The sequence below is a fragment of the Fistularia commersonii genome, chromosome 11, assembly GCF_037954325.1.
Source record: "Fistularia commersonii isolate RoL2024-O1a breed Wild chromosome 11, RoL_Fcom_v1.0, whole genome shotgun sequence".
In the NCBI taxonomy this organism is placed as follows: Eukaryota; Metazoa; Chordata; class Actinopteri; order Syngnathiformes; family Fistulariidae; genus Fistularia; species Fistularia commersonii.
In genome coordinates, this window is record NC_141294.1 from 19,227,266 (window position 1) to 19,247,252 (window position 19,987).

The 19,987-nt window shown below is 44.2% G+C and overlaps 1 protein-coding gene across 2 annotated transcripts in view; it reads right to left on the reverse strand.

Annotated features, from left to right (window-relative positions):
* The window catches only part of kcnn3 (potassium intermediate/small conductance calcium-activated channel, subfamily N, member 3), a 60,912-nt gene that overhangs the window by 33,815 nt on the left and 7,110 nt on the right, over window positions 1–19,987 (reverse strand). For both annotated transcript variants that reach the window (XM_086155737.1, XM_086155738.1), the window contains exon 3: window positions 4,062–4,157. In XM_086155737.1, the coding sequence (XP_086011863.1) occupies window positions 4,062–4,157 (96 nt within the window). The remainder of the gene's footprint in view (window positions 1–4,061; window positions 4,158–19,987) is intronic.

A 19,987-nucleotide genomic window follows, 5' to 3' on the forward strand; every position in this document is an offset into this window, starting at 1 on the left:
GACTTTCTCTTCTTACACTTTGGCCCCGACTATTTCATTCTATTAATAACTACACTACTATGCTATATATTTTATGCAACACTATATTGACAGTAAACTTTTTTTTATTACATCGTACATCAATTTTTAACTGTAATGAGAGTTTATTCTTGTCATTTTAATCAAAATATATATTTTTATAAATTAAAAATGAATATATGTAAAAAAGAATCTATACATATACACAGACATATATGGGATATGTGTGTGTGTGTGTGTGTGTGTGTGTGTGTGTGTGTGTGTGTGTGTGTGTGTGTGTGTAAAAGGGCGTGAAACTCGACCAAATTGGATCTGGGCGCTGACAGAGGAGGAGGAGGAGGAAGGGGAGACGGACCTAATCTGATAAGGACAGATAGGCAGATGGAGAGATGGAAGGAAGGGTGGGAAATAAAAGAAGGTGAAGAAGACGAAGAAAAAGAAGAAGAGGCGCCCTGACGGTGGTAAACAGAGACTGATGTGAGATAAAAGACATGGGAAGTGTGTGTGTGTGTGTGTGTCTGTGTGAGAGAGAGATGGAATAAATGTCAGATAAACCTTATAACATTACTCTGATCTAGTGACTCTCAAACCTCCTGCACAAACACACATATATATTTCTGTCTCTCATGTGCTTGTGTGTGTGTGTGCGCGCGCGTGTGTGTGTGTGCGTGTGTAGGAGAAAGGTTGTATAAATGCCAGCGAAACCTTATAACATCACTATGATCTAGTGAGTCTTCAACCTCCAACGTATATATATAAAAATGTGTGTTTTTATGTATGTGTGTATGTGTGTGTGTGAGTGCATCCGCTTAATATCCTGTTACCATCCCGAGCTAAAATTCTCCAGTAGAGTGTATGGCTATCTCAGAGATCTCTATTGAACAATGTCTCTCATTTTTCACATATCACATTTCAGTGTGTGCGTGTGTGTGTGTGTATGTGTGTGTGCGTGTGCACTAACGATAAAAATCAGAGAAACACTGGTGCTATTCTTGAGACTCTGAAGTGTTCATTCACTGATCATGAATGGAGCTCAATGGATAAACAGACAAAATAACAAAAACTTTTGTTTTTATTTTAGTTTAGTTTATATTCTAAATTCAATGAAATGAAATGAAATTAAATTACATTTTCTCATTTCCCTTTACAATGTGAAATGTAACACAACCAGTTTAGCAAACGCTATCAACACAAAACAGTGTTTTCATTTGCTCCCAACTCTACCACTTGTATTTATCATACAGTACAAATACACTAGTATTCCTTGTGTAATACTGCGGTAAAAGTGGTGAGAAAAAGTATTTTCTGAAGTTAGCTTAAAGATACATAAATACATAAAGTACAAAAACCTTTGTTTGTTTTGGTTATGCCGAAGTTGAGATTCCTGACATATCTGCTGCAAATCCGTTCCATGAGAATTTTTGCTAGTTGAAGCAAGTATTAAGTATTAAGAATAACATAATAAATAAAATGCGATAATTCTCCAATCATCTTGACTTTTATTTCATTTTTTTTAAAAAGTAGTTCATGGTCAAAGATAATTGTTTCTTTCTGATGACAAATAGTTTCTGTTGTTTTCAATGCATTTCACTTGTTATCCATCCCTCCATCCATCCATCCATCCATCCATCCATCCATCTTCTGCCGCTTATCCTGCACTCAGGGCACTCAGGATACTGGAGCTTATCCCAGCTGTCATGGGGCGAGAGGCGGGTTCACCCTGGACTGGGCGGCAGTCAATGGCAGGGCCACATATACAGACAGATAAGTTTCCCTCACTCACTAATTCTGGGAAATTTTCCCAATTTTTTCCAATTAACCTGCATGTTTTTAGAATGTGGGAGGAAACTGGAGATCCACGCAGACACAGGGAGAACATCCACACACAAAGGTCCCCTTTTCAGAATCCAACCAGGGTCCTTGTGATGTTAGGCCGAAGCGCTAACCACTGCACCACTGTGCCGCTCTTCAATGTTATGTACTTTTTCCATTTTTTTCTTTAACTTTAAACTTTTTTTTCACTAATGTAATGCTAATTTAGAAGTACTGCAGGACGCACATCCCTAAAGATCCAAATTAAACGGTGCATCAAATATGATCCAAATATTGGCAGAAGGGAATTTTAAACTGGGGGGAAATATTATAGATACAAAAATTAATATAAACTCTAGCATAGCACTGGAGTTCAGGATGAGTCGTATGTATAAAATAAGGCAACGGCAAAAATCGACTTTTTCGTTTCGTCATTTCATTTCTTGAAGGAATCACCAAATCCCCCCCTTTCCCTCATGTTGGGGCTTCACCCTCGTACTCTCAGAAAACCCCCGACTCCCCGCAACTTGATTTCATCAAAAGGAATTATTTCTCAAAGAGATTAACCAAAAAACCATGTTATCTCTCTCTCTCAGTGTTACAGCGGCTTCACCCAATCCCTACCTCGCCGTATTAGCGTGCACGTCACGTGCACCAGCCACGAAGCGCGTGGGTGGGCGGGAAGGCGGTCCGGCGCGCACCATGAACGTGACATCAAACCTGCTTCCCCTTTTATCAATCGTCCCTTGTCCGCATGTGGCGATCGCCGCTGCCAGCAATCTTGCCGCTCTGGTCGGCGCGCGTGTCAGCTCTCGCCGTTGCGCAATCTTGTTGTTGATCCGCAAGCAGGAGGTCGTCTTTGCAGAATGAATCCCCCCTTTACTCTCCTCCCCAACCCACCCCCCTCATCTGAGCCCATAACGTCCAGGCCATGATGCAATGAAAGGAAAACGCCAAGACGTGAAACGAATGCGCGCCGAGATGGATGATTGTGGTGCAGTGGAGGTTGGGGGGGTGCAAGAGCTGTTGTGGCCTCGGGTCCAATCCCCCCCCCATAAATAGTCATTGACCATTGATTGCGAATGGCTTCGGATTGGGAACGCGGGCTAAATGACTGTGCCATTGGTTTATTAGAGGAGATGACAAACTGTGCCACGTGTATGGCGGTTGGGGGGAGGCATGAAGCAACGCTGATGGATTGTTTTGCCACATCTGTGCGCGCCCACTCGGCATCAGGCGAATGGAGGGGGACATTATTGACCGGGCGCATGTTTGATGCCGGCCCTGACACAACCCCCCCCCGTCCTCATCCAGGCCTTCATTAAAGTTGTTAACTGGCTGTAGCAGAGACACATCTGGGCCCCACCTCGTCTGCAACTGAGGCCCCGGGGACGAAGCTAATAAACAAAGCGCAGTTGCATCAGGTGGCAACAGTTTCTGGGGGGGAGGGAGGACTGCAGGCCTCAAAACGGCATTTCCAGGAACCGGAATATTGCAGGAATAAGGCAACGTAATGCACAGACGGCTGATTGACATATTTATTTGAGCTGCCGATTAGCGCATACAGCTAGCATGAATCATCATATCCCCTCCAGATAGCTCTTTGGACCATCAGATTTCCATAGCTTTTTGCTTTTCTTTTTAAGCAAAACAATAGAATGCAACATCTGGAGAATGGGTCGGCCATATTTAATAAAAAAAAAGAGGGGCCTGGAAAGGCTGAATCCTGGGCCTGCAGTTACCACCCTCTAAAGAAAGTGGAGTTTCAATATGGACTTTTTTTCTTCTCTCTGTTTATCTCCTGACTTTATTTGGACTATGGGGAATTAAAAAAAAAAACATCAATCCCCCCTTCCTCCAAATGCCCGGATCAATAAGAAGAGCGGCGCCGGTGTCAAAATCACATCGCGATTTGAAAAACACTGCTTTTTAATAGATTTAAAGGGAAAGAGAGCGAACATTTAATTAGCTGCTGGATGGATTTCCCTCTGCGCAGCTGTTAAGTCTCCCTTCCTGTCTTTTTATGCTAAGCTATGCTAATCCCCTTTCCGCCAATGCTACACGCTTATCCAACAGTGATGAGAGGTACTGCACCTGTCATCTAAGGAAGTAAATCTCTGGTTGTACATTCTGATCCTGTACACGGTTCTGTTTGTTTGCTTTCTGTGTGTGTGTGTGTGTGTGTGTGTGTGTGTGTGTGTGTGTGTGTGTGTGCGTGTGTGTGTGTTTACCTGGACCTCCCGGGCATGGTAGGCGATGATGAGGCCCAGCAGGATGACGGTGGACAGGCTTATCAGACACTTCAGGGCCAGGGAGTACATGGAGCTCTGCGAGGAGAGGGGAAAACACAGTGTCACATTGACAACCAGGAGGCGTCCATCCCCAAAATTGGTAAATGAAGGGGTGAATGGTTGTATTCTCTGATCGATCGGCCTCCCAATCACATCTGTCTGTGAACAACAACTTGTCAAGATGCTTGTCTCTATCGCATGACCTGTCGCCCAAAACATTTAGGCAGCCAGCTAGCTAGAAACGTGTCCTTGACTTCCAGCACAAAGACAGCTGCTTTGAGAAGCCTGACAAGCAATATGGGACTGTCACAGCAGGTGATTGTCACACTACGAGCCCTTTGTACAGTAGAACCTCACCTTACAAAAGCCCCAAATCACAAAAAAAAATTGGGCTAAGACTTATCGATCAAATTTTGAATTCGAGACAGACCAAACAGGCGGGCTTTTGGTGTTGTAGTGTAGCAGCAGTCATGTGTGCTACTCAGCGTTATATACATCATCATCATTGTGCACATAGTACACGTGCTAGCAACAAGCGAGAGAACACCAGACACACGCTAACACATAAGGTCATCTGAAATTCCTTTCTGTGTTTTTGTCACAGTATACAGTATATTATTAGGGCAGGAGAATGGATCAATAGGATCTACACCGATATCAAGGAGAAAAATTGATTTGGTTCCCCGAACGGAGTCAAAGAACAAATTAAATTCGTAAGCCGAAGCACCACTGTATTTGTTTTTAAACCAGTCGAATTGTTTCATTTCATGGATTTAATCGCCCAACACCTTGCAGGTCAGTAAGTCACACTCAATGAAAACCTTGCAACCATATGTCCTGTGAGCAATTAGCAGTAAGATGTAGCCAGTAAATGTAGTAGCCTGCTAATTGTTTACCCCTCCCCGAAACACATACTCCATGGCAAGCTAAGCCAATCACAACCACTTACCAAGCAGGGTTGGGTATAGCAATAGCTTTCTTCTAGCTGCTTGAGTAAAAAACAAAACCTTCCATGTTGTGATATATTCTGTTAACCTGGGATGAAATTCAATTTTTAGCGCTTGTGGGATTTTCCTAACATGCTAGGATGAGACTCAGTTGTCAGTCTCCTCCGAATTTCATTCCATCCGCCTGGTGACGTGGCAGCCGCTTAGCACAGCTGGTGAAAGCTCAACATTTACAAAAACAGATTTTCAATGCGGGAGCAGAAGTATCCTGGCTGTCAATACCGCTCGGCGGCGAGGCTTTAAATCTTCTGCTTGTCTGCTTTCATAGGTCCCATAATCAATGCGCCAGGGAACTTCCAATCAATACAACTCATAGCACTTCAGTGGCTTCTTTAACCCCCCCCCCCCCCACAGACACAAACTCAGAGCATGGCAGAAGTGCACGGAGTGAGCCACACACACACACACACACACACACACGAGCACACAACTGATTTGCATCACTTAAAAGAACACATAAAAAAATCTCTAGGAGTGTGTGTACGTGAATGAGCAGCGCGCACATATATTTAAGTCCAGTAGCTGGTTTGACGCTATGCTCTTTGGCTAGCCGATGAGCAGCAGCTTCTGCAACCGTGAAGGGATGAACCGATGCTACATGTATGTGTGGCTAACAGCTAGCTCACGGCTTATTCATATCACAAAGCCTGGTTGCATCTGTTTTGCAGAGATTCCCCGTGCTGCTTATTAGTTTAGGTTAAAGACGGACTCTCCATATTTGTGATCAGCCAATCCATCTGTAAAATCTTATTGAAATGTCACTTTTGAGTGGCGAGGCTGCGGCTAACAGCTATCAGCCAACAGCTAGTTCACGGCTGATTTAACCCACAAGCTTGGTTGCATTTGTTTTGCAGAGATTCGCTGTGCCGATTATCAGTTTATGCTAATGAAGGACGCTCAATACTTGCAATCAACCGATCGATCAGCAAAATCTTATTGAAATGTCACATTTGAGTGGCGAGGCTGCAGCTAACAGCTATCAGCTAACAGCTAGTTCACAGCTAATTTACCCCACAAGCTTGGTTGCATCTGTTTTGTAGAGATTCGCTGTGCCGATTATCAGTTTATGCTAATGAAGGACGCTCAATACTTGCGATCAACCGATCGATCAGCAAAATCTTATTGAAATGTCACATTTGAGTGGCGAGGCTGCGGCTAACAGCTATCAGCTAACAGCTAGTTCACGGCTGATTTACCCCACAAGCTTGGTTGCATCTGTTTTTCAGAGATTCGCCGTGCCGATTATCAGTTTATGCTAATGAAGGACGCTCAATACTTGCGATCAACCGATCGATCAGCAAAATCTTATTGAAATGTCACTTTTGAATGGCGAGGCTGCGGCTAACCGCTATCAGCTAACAGCTAGTTCACGGCTGATTTACCCCACAAGCTTGGTTGCATCTGTTTTGCAGAGATTTGCCGTGCCGAATCTCAGTTTATGCTAATGAAGGACGCTCAATACTTGCGATCAACCGATTGATCAGCAAAATCTTATTGAAATGTCACATTTAAGTGGCGAGGCTGGACGATCCTCATTCGCTCGCCGGACTTTGGAATGTATATCACAGGCATCCCGGTCATCATGTCAACGCTTTTGTTTGCTTTTTTCTATTTGCTCTAATACTGTGCTACAACCAAACGAGATGAGGGGACCGAAACCAAAGAAACGATTTGGCATTCACGTCTGACTCACACACACAAAGCAAAGAGGAACGATGGCCAGTGCAGCCACTGTGTGTGTATGTGTGTGTGTTTGTGTGTGTGTGTGTGGGGGGGGGGGGGGTATTTTTCTCCTGCTCGGGAAGCAGCCAGGTGACTCCTCGCCGGTGAGATTTTTGAAAGATTCCCCAGGGGAGATGTTTGGCTGCACAGCGCTAATCACCGTCCTTTATCTCCGGAAAAGGCACCAGATGGGGCAGACCAACGCCAGCAAGAGAGGGGGGAGCTGTTTTATTTTTATAATTTGATCAAAGTGGCCTGGCAGAAAGGCAAGCATTGAGGATACATGACACATTCCGCCAGACGCACTCCGCCACATGTTAGTCAACATGACACAGCCCAGCAAACATTCTCCACCAAACATTCTCTGCTACACCTTTACCCCAGAATGGTGAGCATCAGGTACACACGACACGTTCCACCAAACGTTTCCCAAAAAAACGTTCTCCAACAAACATTCCCCACAAAATGTTCTTTGCCAGATGTCAAGCATCAGGGACCTGTGACACATCCCACCATTCCAAAGCGTTCAAAAATGTTCCCTGACCCATGTTCTCCAGAAAACATTCTCTGAACGGTGAGCGTCTGGGAGAAATGACATGTTCCACAAAACGTTCTCCGAAAATATTCTCCGCCACATGTTCCTCCAGAGCTGTGAGTGTCAGTAAGAGGAGACCCATTCCACCAAATGCTCTAATGTTCTCCACCAAACATCCTCCACCAAATGTTCTCAAACAAATGTTATCTACAAAACATTCTCAGCTACATATTCCCCTGGAACGGTGAGTACCAGGGACATGACACGAAACATTCCCCAAAAAATGTTCTCCGCCACATGTTCTCCCAGAACAGTGAGCATCAGAAGGACATGACTCATTCTGCAAAAAGCTCTCAAACAAATATTCTCCACCGAATGTTCTGTGCGACACATTCACCTAGAACGGCAAGTGTCAGAGACATCACTCATTCCGCCAAACGTTCTCCAACAAACTTTTCTCAAGGAAATTATTCTCTCCAACAAATTGCCCCAGGACAGTTAGCACCATGAAAATATTCTGCAAAATGCTCTCCAACAAACGTTCCATGTTAAACGTTGCCCTTACATGGGAACCGTTGAGGAGACATGACACATTCTGCCAAAGGTTCTTTGCCAAATGTTCTCTGCCAAACATTCTCCCCAAAACATTCCCCGTAAATCAGGTTTGTAAAACAAGCCACACATTTTGGGTGAGGGTCCGACTAGATTGTTGCCTGGCAACTACCTGGGAAAACCACGTTGCAAGGCTGGGGGAGTTCTGCTTTTGCTGTTCTCATGCTCTGATGCATGTGTGATTGGCCAACCTGCGTTTATGCCCGTGTAGCATCCGAAAAACCGTCAGAGGGCTTTCCTGAACGATTCATACAGAAAAATTCCTCCTCTGGATGGGAGAACTGACCCAAGAATCATCTGCAGCTACTTGGAAAAGACCTCCAAGCCAAAGTTCGAGAGGACATCGAGAGGGTACGCTCTGAAAAACATTGTGGAGGCTAATTTCCACAGTCTTGCTGTTGAGGTTTTTCTTGACGCCAGAAGTTTTAAAGTATCTTTTGGATTTCTGGGTTCCGACTATAATCTAAGGACTCAGGGTCTGGACATAGGCCTCTGAGCCAAAATGCATTCGACACCCAGACGGTATGCTCTGGAATTCATTGCGGAGCCTAATTTCCTGGGTCTTGCTTGTTTCGGCAAAAGTTCTCACGCCTCCTAAAATGGGATTTACGGGTCCTAACTGTATTTCAAGGACTCAAATGCACCCCAGGGTCTGGGCAAAAGCCACCGAGCCAAAGCTGCACTGCACACCCAGAGTATGCTGGATCATGCTGTAGGGTTCTTTTTTCAGTAGGAGTTTTAACGTCACTTGAAAAAGGATTTTCAAGTCCTGAATAAAATCCAGGGACTCAAACACACCCCAAGGTCTGGTCCTTTTTTTGTTTTTCTTTTTGGCAGAAGTTTTAACACCTCCTGAAACAGGATTTCATGGTCACAATTGTAATCCAAGGACTCAAACGCACTGATGGATCCGGCCACTCATTAACTCCTAATCAGGAGGCCTGGACGACCATAGTCTATTTGGCAGGGGGATCACGAAAGAGTTCTGGAGGCGAGGCCGAAGGCTCTTCCGCCTAAGAAACGGGTTTATCTGCTTTTAGAGCTGATGGCTCTGCAAGGTAATCTCCCCGCCCAGGGGATTCACGGAGAAGCAAACAAGATAAGAAGCCTGGTGAGGCCCCCTAGGAGAGAACGGTTGTGTTTGTCGTTTGTCCCAGCCGGCACCTCGTGATGAAACCCATCAGGTTTTATGTTGTTTTTTCTCTCCTGTTTCATTTTACTCTGCGCAAGACGAAGGAGAGCGATACCAAATCTCCTCCTGACCCCTGAGGCTGCTTCTGTGAAGGGTTTGGTTTGCAGAAAGATCCACATCAAATCTTTGCCCTCTGAATGATTTAAGAGGTATGTCTGTTGGGAGATCCACCAACTGACCTTTGGCATCCATTGGTACATCCTTTCTCTCTGGATGGATAAAATAGATCCAGCTGGCTGTGCACCGCAAGAGGCAAGACACGGCTCGTCAGAGTCGGTCAGGAGACCAAAACGGATTTTGACCAGAACCCGGCTAGGCAGCAACACCAGCAATCCGATCAACCCCCGAAGTGTCCCCTTTGGCTTCAGGGAGACAAGGGGGAGGCACTTCTAACCCGCTGGAAGAATGAGCGCGGCGTTCCAGTTAGTGTTGTGGGAGGGCCGTAATTACCCCGGGACTGTTTACGTTGAGGCGAGAAAATGTTCAACAACAGACAGACAGAGTCTGCTGATGCCGCTTGTGGCCCCTGACGGGCCGCCAAAAGCTCTCTAATTGCCACCGAAGCACGAGGCAGCATCAATTTGGCAGGGAGATTCACAAAGGATAATTTACATAGAAGGTCCGCTCGATTGCTTTTCAGCCTCTGCGCCGTTCGCCGATCCTAACTACAGCTGATTCATGGCGGGGGGCTATAAGTGGTTCTCTGCTGTGAAAGGAAACCGATGAAACGCCTTGGCAACAGAAGATGAGAAATGGCAAGGACGGGCCCAGGATGGGAGATTGTTCCGGACCCTTTTTTCCCCCCAGAAAGGACAAGTATTGTTTGACGAATAAATGGGGGATGAGGCAAAACTCAGCCGTGACCGGGACGGAATCGCACTGTTAATTGGGTTAAGTTTTTGATTCCTCAGGAATCTGCCACGGCCAAGAAGGAGATCATTATTTCCGTCTCACGCAGATTGGGGGAGAACAAAAAAAAAAAAAAAAACAGTCCAGCATATGAAAGGAGGTTACAGAGAATGAGGCAGGGAAAAAAACAGCCAATTCTCTTAATTGCCAGACTCTGTTTACCCTTCAAAGGGGTTTGGGCGGGGGGGGCGAAGGCTGGGCAGGTCCGGTTGGTGTAAAGACTCTTTCATCTCATTCTGGCTCGTCCCGCCCAGGTCCATTCAAGGCCATACCGAGGAATTGTCAAGGGGTAGTTAATTGGGGAAGCTGAATGTTCAACTTTCCTAGCAGAAAGGTTGACATTACCTTTAGAGTGCGCACCTTGGGCAATATGCAATGTAGCTTGGACAGTTAGTTAATAGAAATTAAAAGCAGCACATTGGTTAACGCTTAGCAGACAGCAAGAAGGTCCCTGCTTTGACGCAAACTGGGGGCCTTTCTGTGCCGAGTTTCCTCGCGTCTGCGTAGGTTTCCTCCAGGTTCTCCAAAAGTCTCAAACAGTCCAAAAACATGCAAGAGGTTTATTGGGGGCCTGAATTTGCCCTGCCGTGTGATTGAATGACTCACTGAACCGCTCTATGATGAGTGGACGAGGGAGTCAATAGTTGTATGTCTTATATGTGGCCCTGTGATTGACAGGTGACCGGTCCCGGGGGAACCCCCTCTCTTGTCCAATGACAACTGAGATTGCCACTAGTTGCCCTGGGGCTCTGAATACAGGGTAAGTGGTATAAATAATGAAACAAAATTAAAATAAAATAAAATAAAAACGCAGTGACAAGAGCTTGACGAATTACGTCCCCTGGCTCTTTAAACGAAACAACTCTGAAATGCGTGATTAATTTGGACATTGATGGCCATTCACCACAGAGAACTTCACAAAGCAAGATGCTGGTTTCACTAAATACTGAGGGTCTCCTCTCATGCAGCGCTTTTCACACCTTTCAAAACCTTCACACGAGATGGATTTCACCCATTTACACATACACTCACATACCGATGATGGCAGAGGTGCTAAAGCAAGGCGCTAACCAGGCCACCTGGAGCAACTCGGGGTTTAGCGTCTTGGAGACAGGAGAAGCCGAGAATTGAACAGCCAACCCTGCGTTGGAGGGACAGCTGCTCTGCTAACTGAACCACTGCCGTTACAGAAGTATGAATCGAAAAACGGATGTTTTTCTATTCCGAAGGCATGGATTGAAATATATGTTAGCTGGAAGCCCAACAACAATAAGCTACAATGCTAATTAGCAAGGACCCATTTGAGGCCCTAAGGACTAAGGCCCCTGTTTACACAACTTACCATTTTCAAACAGAGCAAGGTTTAGAAAACGATCTCCGTGCACGCAAGACCATAGGAAGCAGTCGATAAGCAGTGGCACACATGCCGGGCCAGTGGGTGGCGGTGGGATTTTGCAATGAACTCGCACCTCCTGTCTCTGCACATTGAAAAACTCTGGTACAACACCAACACCAACATCGAGAGCGAGGAGCATGAGCACTGCTACGTCGTTGGCCATTGTTGTTATGGTCGACCCTTTCGCATGTGTAGACGCTTCCTTTTCGGTAGGGAAGAGCATGGACAGTACTCTGGAGTTGGCAATTGTTTTGGGCAATAACAATGGCCTAGTGCCTATGTTATTTTTTTATCCTGTCTCCATGGAGATGGAGCCATTTTCAATTCCCTCCGCTGTGGAGCCCCTTCATTGCAGAATTCCGTTTCAGCCGCCACGAGCACTGTTGTGTCGATGGCAGGCCCAAAACACAACTCTACCCTTTTGCGATCCCTCCAAAAAAACATTGTGGAAACAGAGGACACATAACACCTTGCACTACCAGGCTGCGACTGCAATTCATTCAGGGTGGATCTCAGCTTAGTAAACCCATTGTCCTCATACAAGGTCATGCATTTTATAAAACGTACTTAATGTCAAGAGACTATTTTTAGTCAGCAAATAACCATGAGTCTTTAATGCTGCAGAACGGACGAAAGCTGAGGTCTAGCACCCCTCCGGCGCCGAGGTTAGGCAGGTGATATAGCCAATATATTACATTCGGACGACCACATGAAAACAATCAACCAAACCAAATTCACGTGAGGGAATAACAGCTGACGCCAGGAGAGCAGCCGTCACATTTTATCCTCCAAAACTAGCTAATCCTGCCTAAAAAAAAAAAAAACAGCGAAAACGTTGTCAAATTATCGTGGGTACCAATCACAGCGCAGGGCGGCGGGAGGGAGGAGAAAAAAAATGGATTTAGTTCTGTTGTTCGCTGGGTCTCAGGCGGGTGGAGGGGGATTAGCGCCACATGTGAACCCCTTTTATAATCCCCGGAGTTGTGACTCTGAGCTTGTATTTCCATCTGAACTAAAGAGACGTAGACACTAAATTGTTTATCTGTTTTAATTCCAGAGCTTCAGATCCATTTTCTGTTGTGCCCCTCCAGGTAGAGATACCACTGTTAATTAAAAAAAAACACATAAAGAGGAGGATAAACTGTTTCCCGACCTTCACAAATTAAACTCTTTTCACCTGTGCATCCGGAAAAATAGAGAAAAAGTTAAATACAAAATACTGCAATCCACAGTGGGTACACTCTATTTGGCCACCTCGATTTTAGTTTTGTTTTAAAATAAAAAGGAAAATAGAAAAAAGGTTGACTTCTAATGAGAACAAGGACTTTATTTTATGGATTTGAGGGAAAAAATTAGGTGATGGGGTTGAATATTATCTGTATTAAAGTCTAAGCTTTATGCGACTGGTGTTCGGTACAACCTTGTGATCCCTGGTCTTCAAATGAGGATGTTTTATTTTTTTGTTCTCAACATGGCTTTTTGTTGCCGACAGCCAATGGAAAGAGGAGGAGGGTGCACAGGTTGCAGAGACAAAGATAGGAAGTAGCAGGAACAAAAAAACAATGATGGCGAGCAGCTAAGGTTGCAGAAAGCCAAACTGGTCCACAATTATGGAGGAAAGAGCAGATAGCTGAACAAACAACATCCCTTTGTTGGACATGTTTGTTTTCCCTATGAAAACCACTCTAGCCAGTTTAATAGCGTCAGTTGGCATAAGGCTGGTTTGACCAATAATGCTATCCCTGATCAGTCTTTACTAAAGGAACCAGCTGGTTGGTGTCTTTTCAGTATCCATAACCATGGACACAGTCCGTCAAATAAACACTTTGGTTTAAACTATGATGGAATAAAATTAACCCGTTACATCTTACGTTTTCAACTTCTTGGCTTTGTTCAAAAATGAATTACATTGATGAATTGTCCTCAAAACAGCGTGAAAGGACAAATTCCTTTTAGCCTTAGCAAGCAATTAGCATTAGCTAATGATTCAATGGAGGCCTTTGGAATGTAGACCAAACAAAAAGCCAAAGGAGGAGGGAGACAGCAAGATTGGACTGGAAACAGCCAAAGTGGAAAGAAGAAAGGAGCTGAGCAAACAACAACAGCCAACTGTTGTCGGCCATGATTTTCTACCCTCAAAAAACTATCATGGTCAGAGTTTGAAGCCCTCAGCTGGCTTCAGGTTGGTTTGACCAATCACGGTTAGTGTCTTTTCAACATCCGTAACTATAGTGAGAGCCTGTCAAACGCACACTTTCATGTCTCAGTTTAAACTATTATGGGAGAAGATGTAAAAGTCATCATGTCTTAGCAGTTTATGCGGTTTGCTATGACTGCTTCTTACATAGAGAAATTTTTAAAAATCAACCCCATTGTCCCCTTGTGATGACAACACCATGTTAGCATTAGCTTGTTGGTAATGATTCCAAATAGTGAGGAGGCGTTTGAGTATAAAAAGGGGTTAGCGTCATTACGGCTGTTTAAATGAAATAAAAAAAACATTATCCTCATACAAGGACAACTTCATTTTAGCATTAGCATGTGTATCAAAAGCTCAGGGGAGATTAGCGTCATTCGCAGTTGGTTGCACAGCAGCTGATCTTCAATAGAAGTGAAGAGGCGCGGCGGGAGCCTGTGAGTCTTTGAATAAAATCAAAAAGGAAATAAAAAATAAAAAATAGTAAATAAAAAAATCAGAATATTCTCTAAATAAATTGTTGACGATGCAATTATTCCTCGGCAGAGCTGTTTTTAATATTATTATTTATTTCCAGGCGCAGATCACAGGAGCGACTTCATTCATTATTTAACTCTTCAGTGAAAATGACCACACGCACGCACGCACACACACCACACATACACACACACACTTTTTTCTTTCTTCACACAGCTTGTACTAAGAGAAATACTGCGGATACGGCAGGCATATCTTTATTGATCCGGTTTATCAATTGAGCTCTTTATCAATCGATCTCTTATTCGGATCTCTGTTGAGGAAACACAGATGGGTATCGATTGGGGTATCGTGCGGACAAAGACGTCAAACGTTCTGCACATAGGGTAAAGTGTGTGTGTGAGTGGGTGGGTTTGACCTGGCTGAGTCACCTGTCAATCAAATATAGACATCCCATTATTCAATCTCATTCACACCTACGGATGGTTTGGATTCCTCAATGAACCTGCTGACTGTTTATGGACTGTGAGACAAAGATGGAGAACCCAGAGTGACCAAAAAAATTCAATTGGCGCCGTCAAGGCTTTATTTATTAATTCAGTCATTTATTCATTCAATTTAACTTAATTTGGTTTAACTGCTGTTTTTTTTATTTATTTATCTAATTTTGCCAAATATCCCCTTTACTTGATGATGACCTAAAACGAAAAGACAATTTAATTCAGTCATTTATTTATTTAATTTAACTTAATTTAATTGTTGGTTTTTTTTTTTTAATTTATTCATCTAATTTTCCAATTATCCCCTTTACTTATGGTGGCCTAAAACTAAAAGACATTTTATGAAGTGAGCCAGGGGGAAATTTGTTGCTTTTTTGTATATGTCATTCACGTTCACATTTCCATGGCAAATTGTAATTAAATGTTTTGTTTTTAAATGAATTTGTTTTTGCAAATGAAAGCATGTACTTTTTATCAATTTTTATCCCAGATGTTTTATTTTGAATTGGATGTGCAAAGAAATTTGGTTAAATGCTTAATTTTTTTTATTGGACTGAAGGAGAGCCAATCGGATCATCCTCTGGTCTCATTCTCATATCCCAATTTACCATTGAGTGTTGAGTGGTAATTTTTCTACCTTCTACTTATGTACTGTGGTAAATTTAGCAAAAAAAAAAACTTTTTTTTTTTTAACAGTTAAATTCAGTTGTCACGTCTGTTAGCACCACTGCCGATGTCGCAGATTGGCGTTTAGCTCCGCTTTACGGTTGAAACCGAACCTCCAGAACGCCGGGGAAATGCAATCCCAACATGTAATTGACACTAAAAAAAACAATTTAAAAAAAGAAGAAAAAAAATTGCTTTCACGATGGGTCGTTTCCATTGCCAACGCCGTTTGCAGTGGGTACAAGTGCAGTTTAGCTTCATGAATATATATTGTTAGTCGCCGTCCTGGAAAATAGCCTGTTTACTGCTTAGGATCTAGTTAACGTGGAAGCTAGGCCGCTTCAGTACTGTAAATTTCTTGTCAGACACACACACACACACACTCACATGAGTGCACGCACACACGAATGCAGGGGTCTTACTTGCTAATCCTCCATGACACACTCCTGCGGTGAATATTCATTTTCCCGCATCCGATCACAATCGGAGTAGATTGCACATGAGACTGGATGGCTCTGCTGATAGTTATGTAATACACACACACGTGCACGCACACAAGCGTGCACACACACACATGCACACACATGCACACACGAAGCGTTTTCAGTGGGTTTTCATGTTGCACACATCAGCGTGGTTGCGGCCGACTGAACAACGGCAGGGAAACACCAGCTGGGTTTAGGGTGACTTCCATCATCTTGCCTGACGCTGATGTTCTTGCCTGATGTTTGTTTTTGTTTTTTTTCTCCCTCTCTGCTTTTCTTCTTCTTCTTCTCTCCCATCTCAAGTGGTCTTCAGCGCTGCCTGATGCTATATGCTCATCTGGCATGCTTTTCGTGGTTCGTCTCGCCACTGAGACGAGTTTGAGCGTAACCACTCAATGCGCTAAAGCTAAAGCTAAAGCTGGGGCTTAAGCTAAGGCTAAAGCTAACATAAAGGCAGGTTTCTATATTCACCTGCTGCCAAGTGAGACAGATCCAAGATCTCATGAAACCATCGCAAGGAAGGTTCCAGAAGTCTGGGTTCTTGCCATGTGCTGCTTGGTTTTCTCCATGTTCTCCTGGCTTGGTCCTCTTCACCCTTCATGTGCCTTCCCATGTTTTCTCGAGGTTCTCAAAGCTCATCTGCCTGAGTTCTCCAGGGTCTCCTCTCTAGCTTATGTCCATGTTCTCCTGGTGCCTTGCTGTGTTCTCTCCAGGTTCTCCATGTTCTCCTGGTGCCTTCCTGGGTTTTCTCCAGGTGCTCCAGGTTCTCCTGCCTGTATGAGTGAATGAGAGGGTGAATGGTTGGACATCGCTATGTGTGGCCCTGTGATTGACAGGTAACCAGTCCGGGTTAAACCCTGACTCTCACCCCAAGGGGATTGCTCCGCCCCTTCCTCCACCCTGAATGTTCACAAAAACGGACAGACACGCACACACACATCGGTGACAACAAAACATGGCCGTTGTTTGAAACAGCGACATCATCACAAGATTAGACTTTTGATTTTTTTTACAAGAGCAAAACGGCAGTCTCGCTCAGGATCCGTTGGGCAAACACGGGATTATCAGGGAACGTTTGCACAGCCGTCGAAAGTCCTCAGGATAATCCACCGGATAATTATCTGTCCTTTCTGACGGAGGAAAGAAAGGGGATGTTTTGGGGCGAAGGGGAGTCAGTGATAGCGCCCAAGGGTGCGCTGGGAAACGGGGAGAAAGAGAACTCCATCCTGCTATTTGTTTTATCATCTTCTTCTTTCCATCATCTCACCCATCAAGAGCATTCTCTAGCTCACCAAACAAACAAAGTCAGTATGTTTTCGCTGATGCTCTGAATTACAGTGCATTGCACGCATCGCACGTTCTTTTTCTCAGTTGAATCGGAAATATGCGATTTCTTTCAAAATAAAGGCCTCCCGGTCTGTTTCTTTTTCTGTCCTGATTTCGAAAAAAGAAAAAAAAAAAGGAAAAAGACGAGAGGCCCGACGGGTGCAGGTCATCCGTCGCCCCAGGCAACCGGCGTCCTGACTCACCATGGGTGAAAACACGGGTGGGGGAGGGTCACGGTAAAAACGAATGACCTCTAGGTTTCAGACGCCTCGGCTTCACCTGAGTTCTTTAGAGCACAGAGAAAAAAAAAACATCACCAGCAGACAGGCGGGAAACATCTTTTAGCACCGTTTTGACAAATAGACAAAACTTTTTCCGAACAGGTGGCACAAGACACCCCATCCATCTGACAGCCCACCTATCTCAACCTCAGTTGAGTTTCATTGCATTAGCATTAATTACAATTTCATTACAAAAACAAATCAGTCAATCGGTTTTATTTACATCCTGACAATCACAGACAGGAGGCCCCGCCCCCTGCCAGAAAAATTCAAAAAAGTTCCTCCTCTGTTTCTGTGGACTGCATCAACTGAAAGGGGTGAGGCTTTTAAGATCAGCTGCTAATCACAACAGGGTTTAAGATCTTTGTCTTTGTGCCCAAAACATTTTATGGTATACAAATATATAGATAAATTCCAAAAATAACAGAATGAAATAAAAATTAAAAAAACATAAGAATAAAAAAAATAAAATAATAAAAATTGTAAATGTAAAAGAAAATAATGAAATACAAATTATAATAGATAAAATTAACTTAATAGAATTATAATACAATCATATAATTGAACCATCAGTTTTGCCCATTTTTTGCTAATTGTCCTTGAAGGCATGAAAATTTATAAAATTAAAAATAAATAATGATAACAAAAAAAACATGTCTCTGGCTTTTTTCTATTGTCTCTCGCTGTCTTTTATTTATTAATATTTCTGTCCACCCATCCAGCTGCGTACGAGCCGGTTGTCACCGCATGGCAATCAATGGTTCGACGGACAGCGTGCTGAGATAATGAGCTTTCTGAGCTTCTTGGGGCAAGGAGACACGTGCGCACACACACACACACACACACACACACACTTACACACACACACACACACACACACACACACACACTCACACTTACACTCACGCTCACACACTAACCACCTGCTAGCTTCCAGACAAGGGTTTCCCCAATAGCCTCAACCTTATTGACATGGATGTACGAGCAAACAACACGTTACTCTGGTGCTGATGAGTGACGAGCCACGCATGTTAATCGTGAATGTGTGTGTGTTTTTGCACGCATGTGTGTGTGTGTCAATGCAAGAGTGTGTTGTAATGAGTTAGCCTTGGGGGTCTCTCCTTGTCAGAACTATGCCTTCGTGCAATCAGTCTCCAGGGAAACAGGCGGTAGGCAGAGGAGGGATTGTCACCTCAGTAGGATAAGCACACACACACACAGTTGTATTTCCATTATTTTAGAGGACATCACATTGATTTGCGTTCATTTCGTTCACTTTTGCAGGAACCCCAACTTTCACACACACTTTCACCCACTCATTTTCACACACACACACTTTTCTTAGAGTTTTCCGCAAACTCCAACATTCACAAATCTAAAAAGACTTGCAATATACCAATTTATAGAGACTTGGTTTTCCTTCTCGTGTGTGAGTGTGTAAATAGACAAATATCCCTTTACAATGGTGCGCGCGCACACACACACACACACAAACACACAAACACACACACACACAAAAACACAAACACATACACACACATACAAACACACAAAGTTGCAGGTGCGTTGATCCTATCACAAAAAAAATACACAAAGACACACATCACATCAAGCACGCACACACTTGGGACGACATATTGTGACGTGAATGTTTACGTTGTCGGCGGGTGATGCAAGTCTTGTGTTGTGACGCACACACACACACACACACACACACACACACACACACACACCTTATTATACGCTTGAAACTGAGCATATTTGTGGTTGTTAGCTGCAAAGGCCTAGGGGATCTCTAGTCCCTTGGAAGCCTGGGAGCTAAATGATGGGAAAAGGAGGTGGGAGGGGTGTTGATGCCGTGCCGGGATGTGGTCGGTTTAATTCCCAAATGATCACTGTGCCTATTGGGGGTTGGGGGGGCGGGGTGGCTGCTGTGATTGGCTGGGCGGAAAAAAGGTCCGGAAAGGTCGTGGAATAAATGTCTGCAAGAAATGTCACAGGGAGGGTGGGGGAGTCACAGGGATGGGGAAGGGGGTAGACTGAGGTAACATACGGCTGGAAGGGGGGGTGGCGCGATCACATGATTGTCCTCTGAATGTCCGTCAATTCGACGTCAATTCGATGACATGGATGCCCAAAATCGCGATGTCATGATAGTGTAATAAACTGTTATAGAATAATAAGGTGTCTTACCAGATTCAGGGGTGGAGGTAGTGAGTGGTTGCCAGGTTATAAATGTAAACAAGGTCAGAGGTAACGTGTCACTGGGACGTTCATTTTTTTGGCGATTAGTAATATGTAGCCAAGTAGCCGATGGCCAAGTAGCTGGTTATGCGTTCTGCTTCAACCTCCACAGACACGCCGACGGTACAGTCCCTCTTCAGTCCCAGAATGAATCACCATCAGTATTCCCAGTTCAGTTCATCGCTGCGCGACAACACAGCAGGCTGCCCACTGCTAGCATCTTGATTGTAGATTGCTAATCAAAAGAAAGTAATTGAGCTTTATGAAGGGTCTTTTTGGAGATCGTGACTCCTTCAGCTCACCGTGACACCAAATCC